The sequence below is a fragment of the Bison bison genome, unplaced genomic scaffold (assembly GCF_000754665.1).
Source record: "Bison bison bison isolate TAMUID 2011002044 unplaced genomic scaffold, Bison_UMD1.0 scf7180017864326, whole genome shotgun sequence".
Classification (NCBI taxonomy): Eukaryota; Metazoa; Chordata; class Mammalia; order Artiodactyla; family Bovidae; genus Bison; species Bison bison.
Window position 1 is genome coordinate 5,454,966 of NW_011494898.1, and position 15,250 is coordinate 5,470,215.

The following is a 15,250-nucleotide window of genomic DNA, read 5'->3' on the forward strand; positions in this document are numbered from 1 at the left end:
CTCCAAGGTTAATTTTCTCATAAGAGTTTGGGGGAATCTTTCCCGGAAGATTGAATTGCATTGTTGAATCTTACCTGCGATTTCATCTTTCCACAATCTCATTAAAATAAGTCTGCCTGGACTTGCCTGGTCCAGTGGCTAACCTCTGTACTCTCAATGCAGAGAGCCTGTGTTGGATCCCTGGTCAGGGGGCTAGATCCCACATGCCACAATTAGGGTCTGGCACAGCCCAATGAATAAATAGATTAATACATTTTTATTTTAAATTCTGCCCTTTAGGACCATCCTTCTACAAATGGTAAAGAAAAGGGTTCAATTTATTTTCCAATTTTTCTGAATAAAAACTTTTTTCTTTTCTGCTCGCCCGGCTACCTAGTCTGTTTTGGCAAGCTTTCCATGGGAAGTATCTTCTTTCTCCATTCCACGTTCACGGATCAGCTGTGTTTGAACTCTAGTAGTTAATGTCCAATTAATGCCCTGTCATACTGAACACTGGTGTTATCCTCACAATCTCAGGAAACTCATGCTAAGGTTGGAAATGTGTTAAAAACTCTTCCTGGAAGTGTGAAACGAGGCTTGCCTTTTGGATGAGTTGTCTTTAATTTCCATGGTTTAGTAGTTGCTGAATCTAATGATTTACTATTTAAAAAAAAATGCTCCCACTATCCACTCCTCTCATGACAAATGCTTCTTCTGTGTTTGGTAGTTGAATCATTTCATGGGTAATATCCATGGAGCCCTAGGAACAGGAGGGTGAAAGTCATTCATCACAGCATCCGGCCTTCACACACAGGCCAGCATTGAGTGAGTGCTCAGCCGTGTCCAACTCTCTGTGATTCCACGGACTGTAGCCTGCCAAGCTCCTCTGTCCCTGGGATTCTCTGGCAAAAAACTGGAGTGGTTTGCTGTTTCCTTCTCCAGGGGATCTTCCTGACCCAGAGGTTGAATCTGAATCTCTTGTAGTGCAGGCAGATTCTTTACCGCTGAACCACTGGGGAAGCGCTGGCCAGCCTTATATCCTGACATGTTAAAGATCTCTGGCTAGAACCAGAAACTGGTAAACATTTATGGTGCCTCAGAGGAAACGGCAGAAGTCAAGTGGATGGCATGGACGTTGCTTCTCTGTTTCCTATGCATTTCTAAATTAGCCCAGGGAACACATGCATACCTAAGTCCCCCAGCCACTCCTTGTTCTAGCCTCTCGGTTACATATGTCTAATGTAACCACATATTTTATGTTGTGGCTGATGAATTAATGCATTAATGTTTTTCACAGAGAAGAAAAATTAGCAAAAATTAACTGTGATAGGTTCTCAAATTTCTTAATGTCTAAGTTCATCTTCTCCTTTGGGTGTTTCTATTTATTAATTCTTTAAAAAGTCTGCTTGTTTTCCTCTAAGGATGAGTGAAATGCATGCTTTCTCCCCACCGCCCCATTTCACAGCAGGGATCAGAACCTACAAGTTTCTTTCTGTTTCCTCTTTTGGCTGTGCTGGGTCCCTGTTGCTGTGTGCAGGCTTTCTCTAGTTGCAGCGAGCAGGGGCTACTCTCCAGTTGCGGGGCTTGAGCTTCGTAATGCAGCGAGGTCTCTTGTTGTGGAGCACGGGCTCTAGAGCGCCTGGGCTTCAGTAGCTGCCACACGTGGGCTCAGTGGTAGCGGCTCCCAGGCTCTAAGGCATAGGCTCGATAGTTGTAGCTCTTGGGCTTAGTTGTTCCTTGACATTTGGGATCTTCCCAGACCAGGGATCGAACCCATGTCTCCTATATGGAATCAACCCCATGTCCCAGCAGATTCTTAACCACTGGACCACCAGGGAAGTTCTTGAAGTTTCTTATGTACTATTTCAATTGATCACAGGAACACCCTACCCCACGCTGGGTGATTCCTTCTGGATTTGTGTCTCCTGCCTCCTCAGGGACTCACGTTTTGGCCTCCAGTCTTGGCCTCACACCCCTCAACACTCTGTGGACTAGTTATTCTGACCTTCTGGTGTCCCTGTTAGGTCTGTTGTCTGACCTGATCTCTGGCTAAGGGTCTACTTTGTCATTGTGAATGAATACCCTGGGACTGGAAAGACTTTCTGACCTCAGACAGACTGGTCATAGACTCACTACTGCAATCACATTAACAAATGACCAGGAAAGAAACTGAAGGCTGAACTGCAGAACTACACGGACCCGGGATCTACAGAGAAGACAATTTGAGGAGAGCCTGATGCCTTGTGGGTGGGGGTGACCTCTGTGGTTCAGAGTGGGGCCTCTAGAGACACCTGTGTGACATCACTTTCTTGCTTGTAATCGCAGGCAGATTACTTAGGTAATTTTGACTTTAAAATGGGGATAAACATAGATAACCAACCTCATGGGGTTGTTTAACTGAGATTATTCACCTAAAAGGCTTAGGGCGTGCTTAGACACTTAAATATATACTTTTGGTGTTAGTATTATCAACTTAATATTATCATTATTATACCTTGCTTTTAATTAATATCTCTCTGATAGCAGATCTTAATTAGGCACTTGTCTGCCATGTGAATTCATTCACCCATTCATTTATTCATCAAAGGTCTAATGAGTGTCTCCTTTGTGTCACACACTCAATAAACAAAATAGAGATCCCTGAAGGCATGGAATTTATATTCAGCTGGAGGAGACAGACACTACACAATAAACCTAACAAATAAATTATATAAAAAAGGGCTTCCCTGATGGCTCAAGCGGTAAAAAATCCGCCTGCAGTGCAAGAGACACAGGAGACGCAGGTTCAATCCCTGGATAAATAAATTATATCATCCAGATTATATGGGGAAAATAAAATTAAAGCAGAGAAAGGGGGGCTGTGAGTCCTCTGGGTAGATGTGACCAGCAGAGATCAATGAAAAGGTGACATTCAAGCAAAGACTTGAGGGGGAAGGAGTTAGACATGAGGCTGTCTGGGCAGATCATCCAGGCAGGGGGATGGCCAGTGTGGAGGCTCTAAGTGTGAGTATACCCGGCATGGGTGAGGCCAGCAAGAAACAGAGGGAGCTGAGGCTTTTAATCTGAGATTTTGAGCAAAGAAAGAATTCTGTTCTCATCCACAGACCAGGTAGGGATCCCTCATGTCCAGCCAATGTTAACTTCTCCCACCAAACTTCATCCTGTCTAAATGACCTCGCATTTTTACCAAGGTTTTTGCCTTAACCACAGACTTTGTGTGGACCAGATGTTTCCCTTGTACCTTCACGTGATTATACTTCTGATTAAGACAAGCCCAAGTGAAATACTTACCCTTCAGATAAACAACTCACAATATATGACTTTTCTAAATGTTGCTGCCTCTTATGCAAGTCAGCGTCTTGTTGTTCGGTCACTAAATAGTGTCTGATTCTTTGTAACCCCATGGATTGCAGCCCACCAGGCTCTTCTGTCCTCCACTATCTCTTGAAGCATGTAGTTCTTAGCAATATTAAATACATCATTGTTGAGATCTTATATGCATGGCTATGGAGAAACAGTTATCCATAATATTGTGTGCTCAGTCACTAAGTCGTGTCCAACTCTTTGCCACCCCATGGACTATAGCCCATCAGGTTTCTCTGTCCATGGGATTTCCCAGCAAGAATACTGGAATGAGTTGGCATTTCCTCCTCCAGGGGATCTTCCTGACCCAGAGATTGAACCCATGTCTCCTGCATTGCAGGCAGACTCTTTACCACTGTGCCACCTACTGCTGCTGCTGCTGCTGCTGCTGCTAAGTTGCTTCAGTTGTGTCCTACTCTGTGCAACCTCATAGACGGCAGCCCACCAGGCTCCCCCATCCCTGGGATTCTCTAGGCAAGAATACTGGAGTGAGTTGCCATTTCCTTCTCCAATGCATGAAAGTGAAAAGTCAAAGTGAAGTCGCTCAGTCGTGTCCGACTCTTAGCAACCCTATGGACTGCAGCCTACCAGGCTCCTCCGTCCATGGGACTTTCCAGGCAAGAGTACTGGAGTGGGGTGCCATTGCCTTCTCCACTGTGCCACCTGAGAAGCCCCATAATACTATCTCTGGGTTAATAAACATAGGATTCTTTTGATACCTTCCCCCTCTATGTTCTATATATTTCTTTCTTAAAATTTTTAACTTGAAGGATAATTGCTTTACAGAATTTTATGTTCTATTTATTTCTTGAAAATGCTTAGTCTTATCCTCTGCTGATTTGGTAATAGGTGAGGTCATGTCTCAATTATATGATACAATTTCCTCTGGAGCAGATATTCAACTTAATTTAGTATGCAGTAGTACATTTTACAAGCTCAATCAAAGTTTAATTACATTAATTAGATTTCCTCATTTAGATCTTAATTTATTAAGTACTGAGAATTTTTGTTTGTTTGTCTTCATGAAACCCAGTTAGTTGATGATGCTGCATTAAAACAAGAGGTTTCCATTAAAAATAATGTGTTCTGTTAATATCTACTTAATAATGAACTAAAAGTCAGATGAAATATGTAATTGTTACAGATGACACTACAATAACTTCCCAATGACAGTTCTTTATCATTTTGGTTAATGTAGCAATGAAGTCTGCTTAGAAGCAGAGTTGAAATTTAAGAATTTAGGATATTGAAAGAGTGGATAGATTTAATGGTCAGCTTAGCTTCCTTGGGAAGTAAGCTTCTTATGGGAGTATCAATTTTTGCTGTTGTTGGGTGGAAAGACTAAAGGCATCTGGTTTGAATTTCTTGTCTTTAAGACAGTTTTCCATTTATTATCATTAATACAGTATAGGTTTCTAGAGAGAATCTAATAATACAGCAAATATTCAATGTGTTTGGGGATACATTTGAAAATTAAAATAGTGGTTTCCTCAGTGGTCCCTCTAGACACAGTGGAGCAGGGGCTGTGACCTGAAATGCCTTCGGGGAGTGGCAAGAAATGTACGTGAGTGAAGCATCCCAGTGTCAGAGGACGATGGTAACTGACAAGCAGCCATGTCTGGGCAGCAACAGGGAGTGGTGCGGGCGGCAGTAAACTGGAGAGACAACCTCATCTAAATGGGCCAGCCACTTCTCAGCCAATTCTTGCCACAAGAAAACAAAAGCCTAGTGTTGCCAGATCTTCTGATATAGTTGGAGAAGCCAGAAATTCTGATTTTCAGATCAAGTTTTCCCATTTTTAAATGTTGGCAGCTAGCTAAACACAACAACAACAATCTATGTAGATTCAACAAATCATGCCTGCAGGACAAATCCAGTTCACAGCCTGCCTCTTGGTCACATCATGGTACACATTTCAGACAGTGAACCCGAGAAGCAGAGGAAGACTTCATACGTGTGATCACATTCCAGAAGTCTCATTCCTCTCTGCTCTGTGTCTAGAAATCACAGCTTTTGTAAGACATAGTATTATATTGTTGCTATCAGAACAGGGGCTGTTACTGGAGTCATGTACAATTATTACACAGTGACTGCAAATGTACTAATAATATATAAGTATACAAAATGTATGACTTCCCTGGTAGCTCAGCGGGTAAAGAATCCACCTGCAATGCAGGATACCTGGGTTTGATCCCTGGGTTGGGAAGATCCCCTGGAGGCGGGCACGGCAATCCACTTCAGTATGCTTGCCTGGAGAATCCCCATGGACAGAACAGCCTGGCAGGCTGCAGTCCATGGGGTCACAAAGAGTCAGACACAACTGAGTACAGCACATAGCACGTACAGAATTTATACACTTCTGCTTTTCTAAATATGTTTATATTTTAATCTTGTTGTTCAGTCGCTAAGTCATATCTGACTCTTTGTGACCCTATGGATGCAGCACGCCAGGCCTCCGTGTCCCTCACCATCTCCTGGAGTTCGCCCAAGTTCATGTCCATTGGATTCACGAGGGACATAATGGATGTTTAATCTTACATTATTATCCCCCCAAATTATAAGCTACATAGGAACAAATCTATAAGTCCAGTTGTAGTTTAGAATTCTGAGGGACAGATATACTACCCAATGTCACACAAATAAGGTAGGGGCAAGCCTGAGATTCTACTTCAGGTTTATTTACTCTGACTGATGAGCTTTTTCTACAATATAGACTTCTTATCTTTGTATTCCAGGTCATGACCAAACTTAATACTGAATCCTACTGCAAGAAAAAAGCAGTACAACATTAATCGGTTGAGAAGCTATACCAGACACCCTCCTGGGAAAACTTGTCATAGAACGAAGGAACTTCTGCTACAATGCAAATATGTGCATGGGTTCGAAAATAAATTCTGAATTAGGTTTTTGTAAAATTAACCTTGCTTTTCATTTATTGTTCCAAGATCATTGCAAGATGAAGAATGTATTTGTTAAAGAAATAAGTCAAACACAGAAAAAAGACAAATTAGATGATGGCTGTGTGTCTTTTATTTGGGACATTTGAATTCTTAAACTCACGAAGAACTGATTTCATAAATATCCTTTAGTTTTATCTTCCATTTTTAATTGTTTTTTATTGTTAGTTTGCTCTTGTAACCAAAGCCTTAATCACAAATGGAACTAAAATTATGCTAAATCTCTTTTCTTGATGCTATTAGAAAAGACACTGAAAAACTTTGAAATTAGAACACTCAAAGCTAGTAAAACTGCTTAATTGTCAGATTAGAAATGGACTCTTCCCTCTAACAGTTACAGAAATCCTTATTTATTCTTTGAAAAAGTCTTGTCCAGAATTAACAACTCCGAGAGGGAATAGCTTGTTATAAAATATTCTTGTTGAAGTATTTTTAAAGCAGAGGAAAAAAAAACATTATTTCCCAAACATGCTTTGTTTGGCTAATTCTAGGAGAGAATCACCTATTTCATCAAGAATCACCTATTTTATTAAGAAGTAAAAGGACCAAAGGACAACAGTATTATCCAAGTGACACATCAGACTCCTTTCAGTGATTTTGCCTTTGGACGCATTTCTTGTACTTTTCCTATGATATTTCTTTTATTCACAGTGTGATACCCATGGGATGTGGAAGTGATATAAGGGTAGAGACCATAGGAAGTGATGCTTCCAGCAATGACCAGAATGACATCATCACCACAAATGAGGAGAGAAATTATCCATGTCCCCTAGTGCTTCGCCAATGAAAAAGGGAATTAAAACATCTCAGTGTAATCTTACAAAGAATGCTAACAGTAGGACATTCAAGAAGATCGGTCAAAATGGTGTTGCAGAATATAAATAAGGATTTAGTATGAGCAAATATAATAGAAAATTTATAAACGTATACAATCAAATCAGGAGTTAGCAAAGACACAGCACAGTATGGAGAAAGCATGCAGCGACTTCTTACATGTTCACTGCTGGTTATATCTATAACGCACAGTGGCATAGACAGCTTTGGGAAGGCTTCAGACTGAAGTATAGAAATGTTAGCAATGGCACAACACGACTTCCAAGAGAATTCAGCCAATGGGAGATGATAAACAAGGAAGGCTGAAGGACAACTGGTGAGAGGCTTCCAATACTTAGTGGATGTGCAAACAAAGCTCTCATTAGTATGTTTTTACCTATGTTTTACTTTTTAGAGTTTTTGGATCTTTCTTAATGTGGGACACTAGAAAAGGTGAGCTGAAACTCAGAGACAATATAATAGTTAACGCCAGTTGAATGGAAAGGTTTCACATGGAATATGATCTGGGGGTTACACCAGAGGATGCTGCAGGATTTCTGTGCCCAAAGACTGTTGAGAGGAGAATGGGTTTTTCACCTGGAAAAACCTACCAAAAACCTTCCAAACTGATATGGTTTGGAAGGTTGTAGAAGGAATAGCTAAAACAAAACAAAACAAAACCTCTCAAAGTCATTTCCACTTATCCGGGCCCTCAGAAATGAGCAAACACCCCAGGAAGAGAAAATGAACAGTTTCAGAAGCAGAAACTGACCCCAGATGAGTATTTCTCAATCTATTTTTTTCACTATCATCTTCCTAAAGAGCCCTTTAGACATTCTATTCCTAATCATTCCCCATCCCCATGAAATTTTAATACTAAATACATACTTTATATCTGTGCACATACTGTAGCTCCTTGGGAGGGCCATGACTCAGTGTAATATCTAAGATTTCCTCCCCACCTAAATCAGTTTTTGCACTCTTGGGCAATCACCTTTCATGAAAATACATGCTCTCTAAAATGAAACATCAGTCTGAATGGGAGGTCACTGGGGATCTGCAGAAAAAAGTTATATACATTTTATCTATGGCTCCAGGGACCACAGCAAATTCTCAGTACCCGGCATACTCATGCATTATCTGCAGAAGGAAACTTTTAGCTTCTCCTTCCCCCTGTGACACAGGAAGAGATGAATTCTTTGTCACTGCAACAACTTCTAACTGCAATGGCTGTAATCTTTTGGAACTTCTGGACTTCTTTGGAACATTAAGAAAGGAAAGTAGTCTCACACTGTATATGAATATTGAATTTCAGAGGTTTATGATGAATTATGGAACTTAATGAATGCATCAGGCAGATGACACCTCAACCCACTAATCAAGCTTAGTATTTATCATGAAAAGAGATAACTGAACATTACATGCTTCCTAGTGTGATGCAGAAGGAAAGAAACACCACCACTTATGTAGTGTTCTGGCTAAAAATGTTTAACAGAATCTAATAATGAGGAAACAATCAGAAAAAAATTCTAGATTGTGGGACATTCTGGAGTTCAAAGCAGCTTGAACTCTTTAATAATGTCAGTGCCATGAAAAACCCACATACTTGCACACACACACACACACAGACCCCAAACATACATAAAAGAAGGACTCTAAACCATTAACTAAAGAGACTGACAACTGTGGGAATACGGATGTCACTGTAATCTTTTCCTTTTGAAGTTCCCACTTTGACATTTCTCAAAAAAAAAATCATAGATGCATGTATTACTCAACTTTAAAATAATAGGGGGAAATGAGGGGAGCCAGCCAGGTCAGAAGGAAGAAGCCAGGTGTCAACTGCAGATCCAGAAAGCAGGAGATGCCTGAAGGGTCACAGAAGCTCAGATCTGCATTTGCCAGAAGTTCTCAGGATGTAGTCAAGCCAAAGACATAAAGAATCGCCTATAGTGATTTTCTTCACAATTTGCCAAACAAAGTTCTGTAGGAATAGGAACCATCTATAATCAAAAAATAACAGTGGCTTGCCAGCACTTTTCCTAGAAGTGCAGTGATCAATATAACCATGAGGAAATTGTTCCAAGAAGTTAAAAAAAAAAAAAATCCAGATTTTTTTTTTTAATTGAGTGGAAATTTCATATGCACAGTTAATAGAAAATAAACTTCGAAAGAACTCATAACAAAAGTCTTCAGAGTCCAGCACCCTACTTGATTAGGCATTAATTGAAATGTCAGATTTTTCAAGCAAAACTCCTGTGGTTTTCCATGGTGCCAAGCTTCAGAGTTCCTTCCAGGACCTGGCTCTGAGCTGTCACTTCTCCGTCCCACTGCTCAACACTCCCATGTGGCACTTACTGCATAGCGAATAGGTCAGGAAGATGGGCTCATTAGTCTGTTCTCTGGATCCTTTAAAGCAGAAATGATGCTGAGAAAATCTCTATCTTGTCCTCTCAAAGTTACTTAGGAAGCCAACAAAACCAAACCAAAAAATGGTATGTTTGTTCTTGATCAGAACACAATATGAAGAGAGGTAGCAGCATTTGAATTCCATGAGACGGCATTACGGCATTTGACAAAATACAGAACAAGGGTTGGTTTGCTGGTTTAGGTCAACACAGAATGCCACAGTGCCCAGAGAGTCAGTCCTTTCTTAGTTTGGACCAAAGAAAGGTTTCATGCCTTTCCAGGCTCTTGTGGCAGCCCCAGATGGCTTTTACATGTCACATGTAATGAGACAAAGTCAGAGTTGTTAAGTTATTCTTTAATCAGTATTACATTAAAATTCACTAATACATTCTCAGCTACTTCCCTCCACCAACTGCTATTTTGTCAAATTCAAATGATCACCGGAAGTATCATCACCCCCTACTTACAGACTCTTGGGACCACCACAGTTTTGCGAATGAATCAGTGAAGGCAACATTACTTTAGCGAAAAGTCAGGTAGCTTTCAAAAGGCAGGATGCAGCACAGAATGAGTCTGTCTGCTGGGATCCAAACATTGGCAAGGATGGAAGAAGGAACACGGCTCCAGCTTGCCTGTTACCTTGGCAACCATGGCAGGAGCATCACCCGGGCAGAAATTAACTTTGTTTTGTAATGTCAAACGTAATGGGCGGAGGAGGTGGGGAGTGCGGAGGAACAGGAAGAAAACATCGACTGGATCTAGAAGCTCAGAGGGCCGGTTGGGAAGATAACAAGTCAATGGGCTGGGTGTCTGAGCTACAGGCATCAAATTACCCATTGTACTTTTTTCTTCCCCCAACTGAAATCTCAGTATTAACGTAGAGACAGCCACCACACCCTTTAATAACGAACAAACACTGCACTAATCTGGCTCAGTGCTTCTGCTGATCATTCTTGGTCATTTATAACTTCCTTTATTTCTCTCTTCGGAGAAACAGGAAAAAAAAAATCTTGACCGGAAGAGACAAGGAATGGCGTGGTTTTTAAAAAAAGATACTCTGTTCAGGGTGAACTGGTAACTAGCCAGCCTTAGGCTGGAGACCAGTCTCTTCCCTGCAGTGAAAGTGTGCAGACCCTGTTTGGGGCAGAGAAAAGCCGCCGCGCGGAATGGTCCCTGGTAAAACTGCTTATGGGGGAAAACTGCGCGGATGCTGTGAGCCGGGGGGCGTCAGACCTCCCAGCCGAGACCACAGCATCAAGGGCCGAAGTCTGCCAAGACGGCACAAGAAGGCTTGTTAGAGAAAAACTGGTTGTGCATCCAGAGTTCCAAAATTCACTGGGTACTTAGAACACACGTTACAGAAAAGGCAGCCGGCTGAGGAGACAGGTAAGTAAGTAGGAATAAGGACCTTGGGCGCAAAACCTGAATTTCAGCAAAGCTTAGGTGTCAGGTCACAGGCAGAACCGCACAGCTGGGCTGTGCGTGTTAAGTGCAGGGGCATCCTTTCTCCAGGATGGGCGAGGGGTGGTCCTTCCCTCCCGGCGGGTCCACAGGTCACGCTAGCAGCACTCAGAGGGTTGGGAGCACAGGAGGTGAGCAGGGAACCTCTCTCCGGAGTCACCGCTGGTCTCCAGCTCGGCCTGTTCCTGGCAGTAGGCGCGCCTCTCCAGCCTGGGAAGTCTCCCTCCTGCCCGCCTGGCCGCCAGGAGGAAAACAGCTTTCCTCTTTCTTCCGGAGGGTAAGATGGGGCCGTTAGTGACACATCCTGCTCGTCATCTCTTTCTGGAAGGCAGGGGGAGAAGGATGGTTAGGAGTAACTTATAGGCAGAGCAATGACTTGTTGAAGGATTCTGAAAATGCCCTGGCAACCTCTGGAGCCTTTAAACAGGAGGGTACAATCATGGCCCTAGAATAAGGTTCAGCATACAGATGTGTGCCTGTTGGCTGGGGCTTTTGTTTCTTCCTTTTTTTTTTTTTTTTTTAAATATATCAGAGCATTGTTTAAAAAAACTTAGCCAACTTGCCAAAAATCCAGGTTGCACTGTGTTTCAGGAAAAACTGCAAGATTTAGAGCCACTGGATAGCTGGAGTCGAGAATGGCTCTGTCCTCTGTAGATGGAAAATATTCTCTCCAGTTTGCCCCAGTCTCCACCACTCCCAGCTCTCTGCCCATCAGGAGTCTAAGTATCATTTACTGATTGATATGGTTAATTGGATTTTTCTCAGAGGAGAACACAATTTCTCTTTCCCTAAGATTCGATCAAAGGTAGAAAAACAAAAGCTAGCTTCAGTGCAAACAATTCAAGAAAAGTGGGAGGAAGGACATTTCTTAATAGAAAGGAGGAACAGCCCAGTGTGTCTGATGGGCAACCATATCCAGCTCGCCTTTCACCACCCTCACCAGCTGCCTGGTTCTTGGGGGCATTTACAGATCTCAAACGTGCCATCGGTTCTCTTTCTCGGGGCCTCTGCACCGGCGAGACTCTTGCCTGTGGCCTGCTCCTACAAGACCCTGTCCTCCTTACTTGGCTAATTGCCATTCATGTTCCCAATTCCAGCAAGCCTTCCTGCCTGGGAAGGCTTCCTGCCCCACCCACTGGGGATTTGCCACAACTCCTGCCTTTGCCCACCTGGAGTCTTGCATGCAAGGAGCTGGTTTGTACATCGTGTGTGTGCGTGCACGCGTGGACGGTGGGCATGTCTGTCTGCTCTACTCAACTGTGAGCTCCAAAGTGTCAGGAAGAAGAAATCCTCACGGAACCCCTCGTATCTAGCCACATGTCTGGCACAGGGCAACAGCTCTTCTTTCATCCCCAAGAATGGCCTGGATTGCAGGCTGGGAAGGCGCTTGTACCTTGTGGCATTTAGGACACATTTCATGTCATTTTAATTTGTCGAAGGAGCTGCTTCCAAGTTCCACCTGCATAGAGCTGATGCAGCTGCTACCTCTCTTGTGCAGTCCTACCCCAGATCACCCTCCAGCCAACACTCCCTTCCCCATAGGGAACATCTGAGGAAGTAGGGCTTCCCTGGTGGCTCAGATGGTAAATAATCTGCCTGCAATGCAGAAGACCAAGTTTTGATCCCTAAGAGGACCTTGCAAACAGGCATGCCAGTTGCTCAGAAACTCTATCAGAAAACCATAGCAGTGTGTTGGTTAAAGAAATAACCTAAATAAAGAAATTTACCTAGCAGATCTAGGTAAATACTTTTGCACTCGTAATACTAAATAAGGCAATTACTTCAAGATACATATACTGAAAAATTAAGTGGCCATTTAGTTATGCTCAGTACTATGGGCCGGGTACCTGGGAGATGAGGTCACTCTTCTCAAGGAAGTATACAGTTTATTGGGGAGAAAAAGATATAAAATACAACGATATAAACGTAACTCTTTAGAGGAGGGGATGATGCACAGTAGAACCCAGTCCGCCCACATTTAGATCTCACCCTGTCCTCACTGGGCTTCCCTGATGGCTCAGTGGTGAAGAAGCTGCCTTCCAATGCAGGAGTCTCAGGTTCCATCCCTTGGTCAGGAAGATCCCTGGAGAAGGAAATGGCAACCCACTCCAGTATTCTTGCCTGGGAAATCCCATGGACAGAGGAGCCTGGTAGGCAGCAGTCCATGGGTTTGCAAAGAGTTGGGCACAACTCAGTAACTGAGTACAAGGTCTGTCTTCACCACCTCCGTATGTGACCTCCCTGCGCCTTTGGGTTTTAGCTCAAGTGGCCCTTTTCTAGGGTTACCTTCCCAAACCTCCTCTTCAGCTGTCTCATGGCACCCTTCTTCACAATTGGAAAGTTTATTATCTGCTGCATTCCTGCTTCCTGGATTCATCCCTTGTAAGATCTCATAAGATCCATGGAGAAAGGGGCTGTGCCTGCTATCTGTTTCCCCAATGCCTGGCAAGTGATGATGGAGAAAGGTTTGTCTAATCCAGCGGTGAATGGGCCCACAGGGTCCTCATCTTCGAGATGGACCTGTGATGCCTACTTGAGGTGAGTGGGAAGCTTGAAAGTATTGATATGCATGGACTCAGTACACGTTCACACAAAGAGTCGGACATGACTGAGTGACTGAGCATGCTTGTTGGAGGGAAGCCCGGCCGAAGCAGAGCCTGCAAGTGTGCTTCTGTGGCTGGAGCAGAGGGGCTGGGGCAGGATGGGGGCACAGGACTGGGGAGACAGGTAGCCACACAATAAGGTGTGAATAAGGACCCAGGCACTTGGTGTGGGGGATGGAGATGATGACAACCTTAAAAGGGATTTGCTGTTCCTCTGTTAAGCTTCCAGAGGTTCTTGTGTTTTTGGTTAACTTTTTAAGACAGAGAAAATGAGGTGGGGATGCAAAGTGTGTGTGTGTGTGTGTGTGTGTGTCTATGTATGAAAGAAAAAGACAGGAAGTAAAGGAGAGATCATGGCATCAAGACAATTTTGGTTTTATAACTAATTCTTGTAATTATTTGCAGCGGGTCAGTGTTACAGAAAGAAAAGATGATTTGGGTGTTTATATCATTGTCTCTGGGTAAAACTTTGACCAAAGAGAAATCCGGGCCTCCGAGCTGAAGTGATGTGCTCAGGGTGAATGGGTAAGGTGAACCGGCGGGCTGAACGGGTAAAGATGAAGGGTAACTGCAGAGCCTCAATGGGAACGGTTACTTCTGTCAAGAGCCTCAATGGGAACGGTTACTTCCGTCAAGAGCCTCAACGGGAGCAGTTACTTCCGTCAAGTGAAGGCCTGCTGTCCGCCAGGCTCGGTTTCCCTCATGGCTCCACAGGCATCACTTCGTGTAACCCTAACTCTGATTCTGTAAAGGAAGATTTGCCATCCCCACTGGCCTGATCAGGAAACTGGCTCAAAAATGGAGAATGACTTATCAGAGTCACACAGAAAGTGGCAGCAGTGAGATTTAAACTCAGGTCTATCTGGGGGCAAAAGCCGGCTCTTTCCACTACACCGTGTGATCATGGTTTAAAGTCTCTGAAACAGTCTTATGACTATGCATTTGGATGCCAGTGACTTATTAATTAAAATATATTAATTACAGGTGGTTGCAATCATTCCTGACTGTTCAAAATGCCAAAGAGATATTTTTTTCTTTACCCAGACCGACGCCACTTTGAATTTCAAGTACAGTGGGTAAATACTAAAACAATTATGTCACTAAATACTAAACACTTATGCCACGGTTATGGACACTAGAAATATGGAAGGCTTTTGAAAGTTTGAGAGGATATGGAACTTCAGCAAAGGTAGAGTGAGTCTGTGAAAAGCCAGAACCAGTGCTTTCCTCACCACACCATGCAGCCTCACAAAGAGAAAGACTGTTTACAAGGAACCTTCTTAACATTCTTACAGGGAATGAATGGTTGAACTAGATCTGAAACTTGAGGAAGGCTCAGTTGGATCCATCCTTCAAAAGCCTATAAGCTGAATGGATAAGGAAGTTGTGATATATATACACAAGGGAATATGACTCAGCTATAAAAATGAATGCATTTGAGTCAGTTCTAATGAGGTGGATGAGCCTAGAGCCTATTATACAGAGTGAAGTGAGTCAGAAAGAGAAAGACAAATACCATATATTAACACATAATATGTGGAATCTAGAAAGATAGTAACAACGATCCTATGTGCAGGGCAGCAAAGGAGACAGAGACATAAAGGACTCAGTGGGAGAAGGAGAAGGTGCGATGACTTGAGAGGATAGCATTGATACATGTCTATT

At 43.0% G+C, this 15,250-nt stretch overlaps 1 protein-coding gene across 2 annotated transcripts in view; it reads right to left on the bottom strand.

The window, feature by feature from the left end:
- The window catches only part of MOB3B (MOB kinase activator 3B), a 241,897-nt gene that overhangs the window by 15,867 nt on the left and 210,780 nt on the right, over window positions 1-15,250 (bottom strand). The window contains exon 4 of one of the 2 annotated variants that reach the window (XM_010853339.1): window positions 6,350-11,303. The exons of the other annotated variant lie outside the window; for it this stretch is intronic. Within the exon in view, the coding sequence (XP_010851641.1) occupies window positions 11,274-11,303 (30 nt within the window). The 3' untranslated portion in view covers window positions 6,350-11,273. Of the gene's footprint in view, window positions 1-6,349; window positions 11,304-15,250 lie in introns of those variants that run through there. 2 annotated transcript variants of the gene reach the window in all.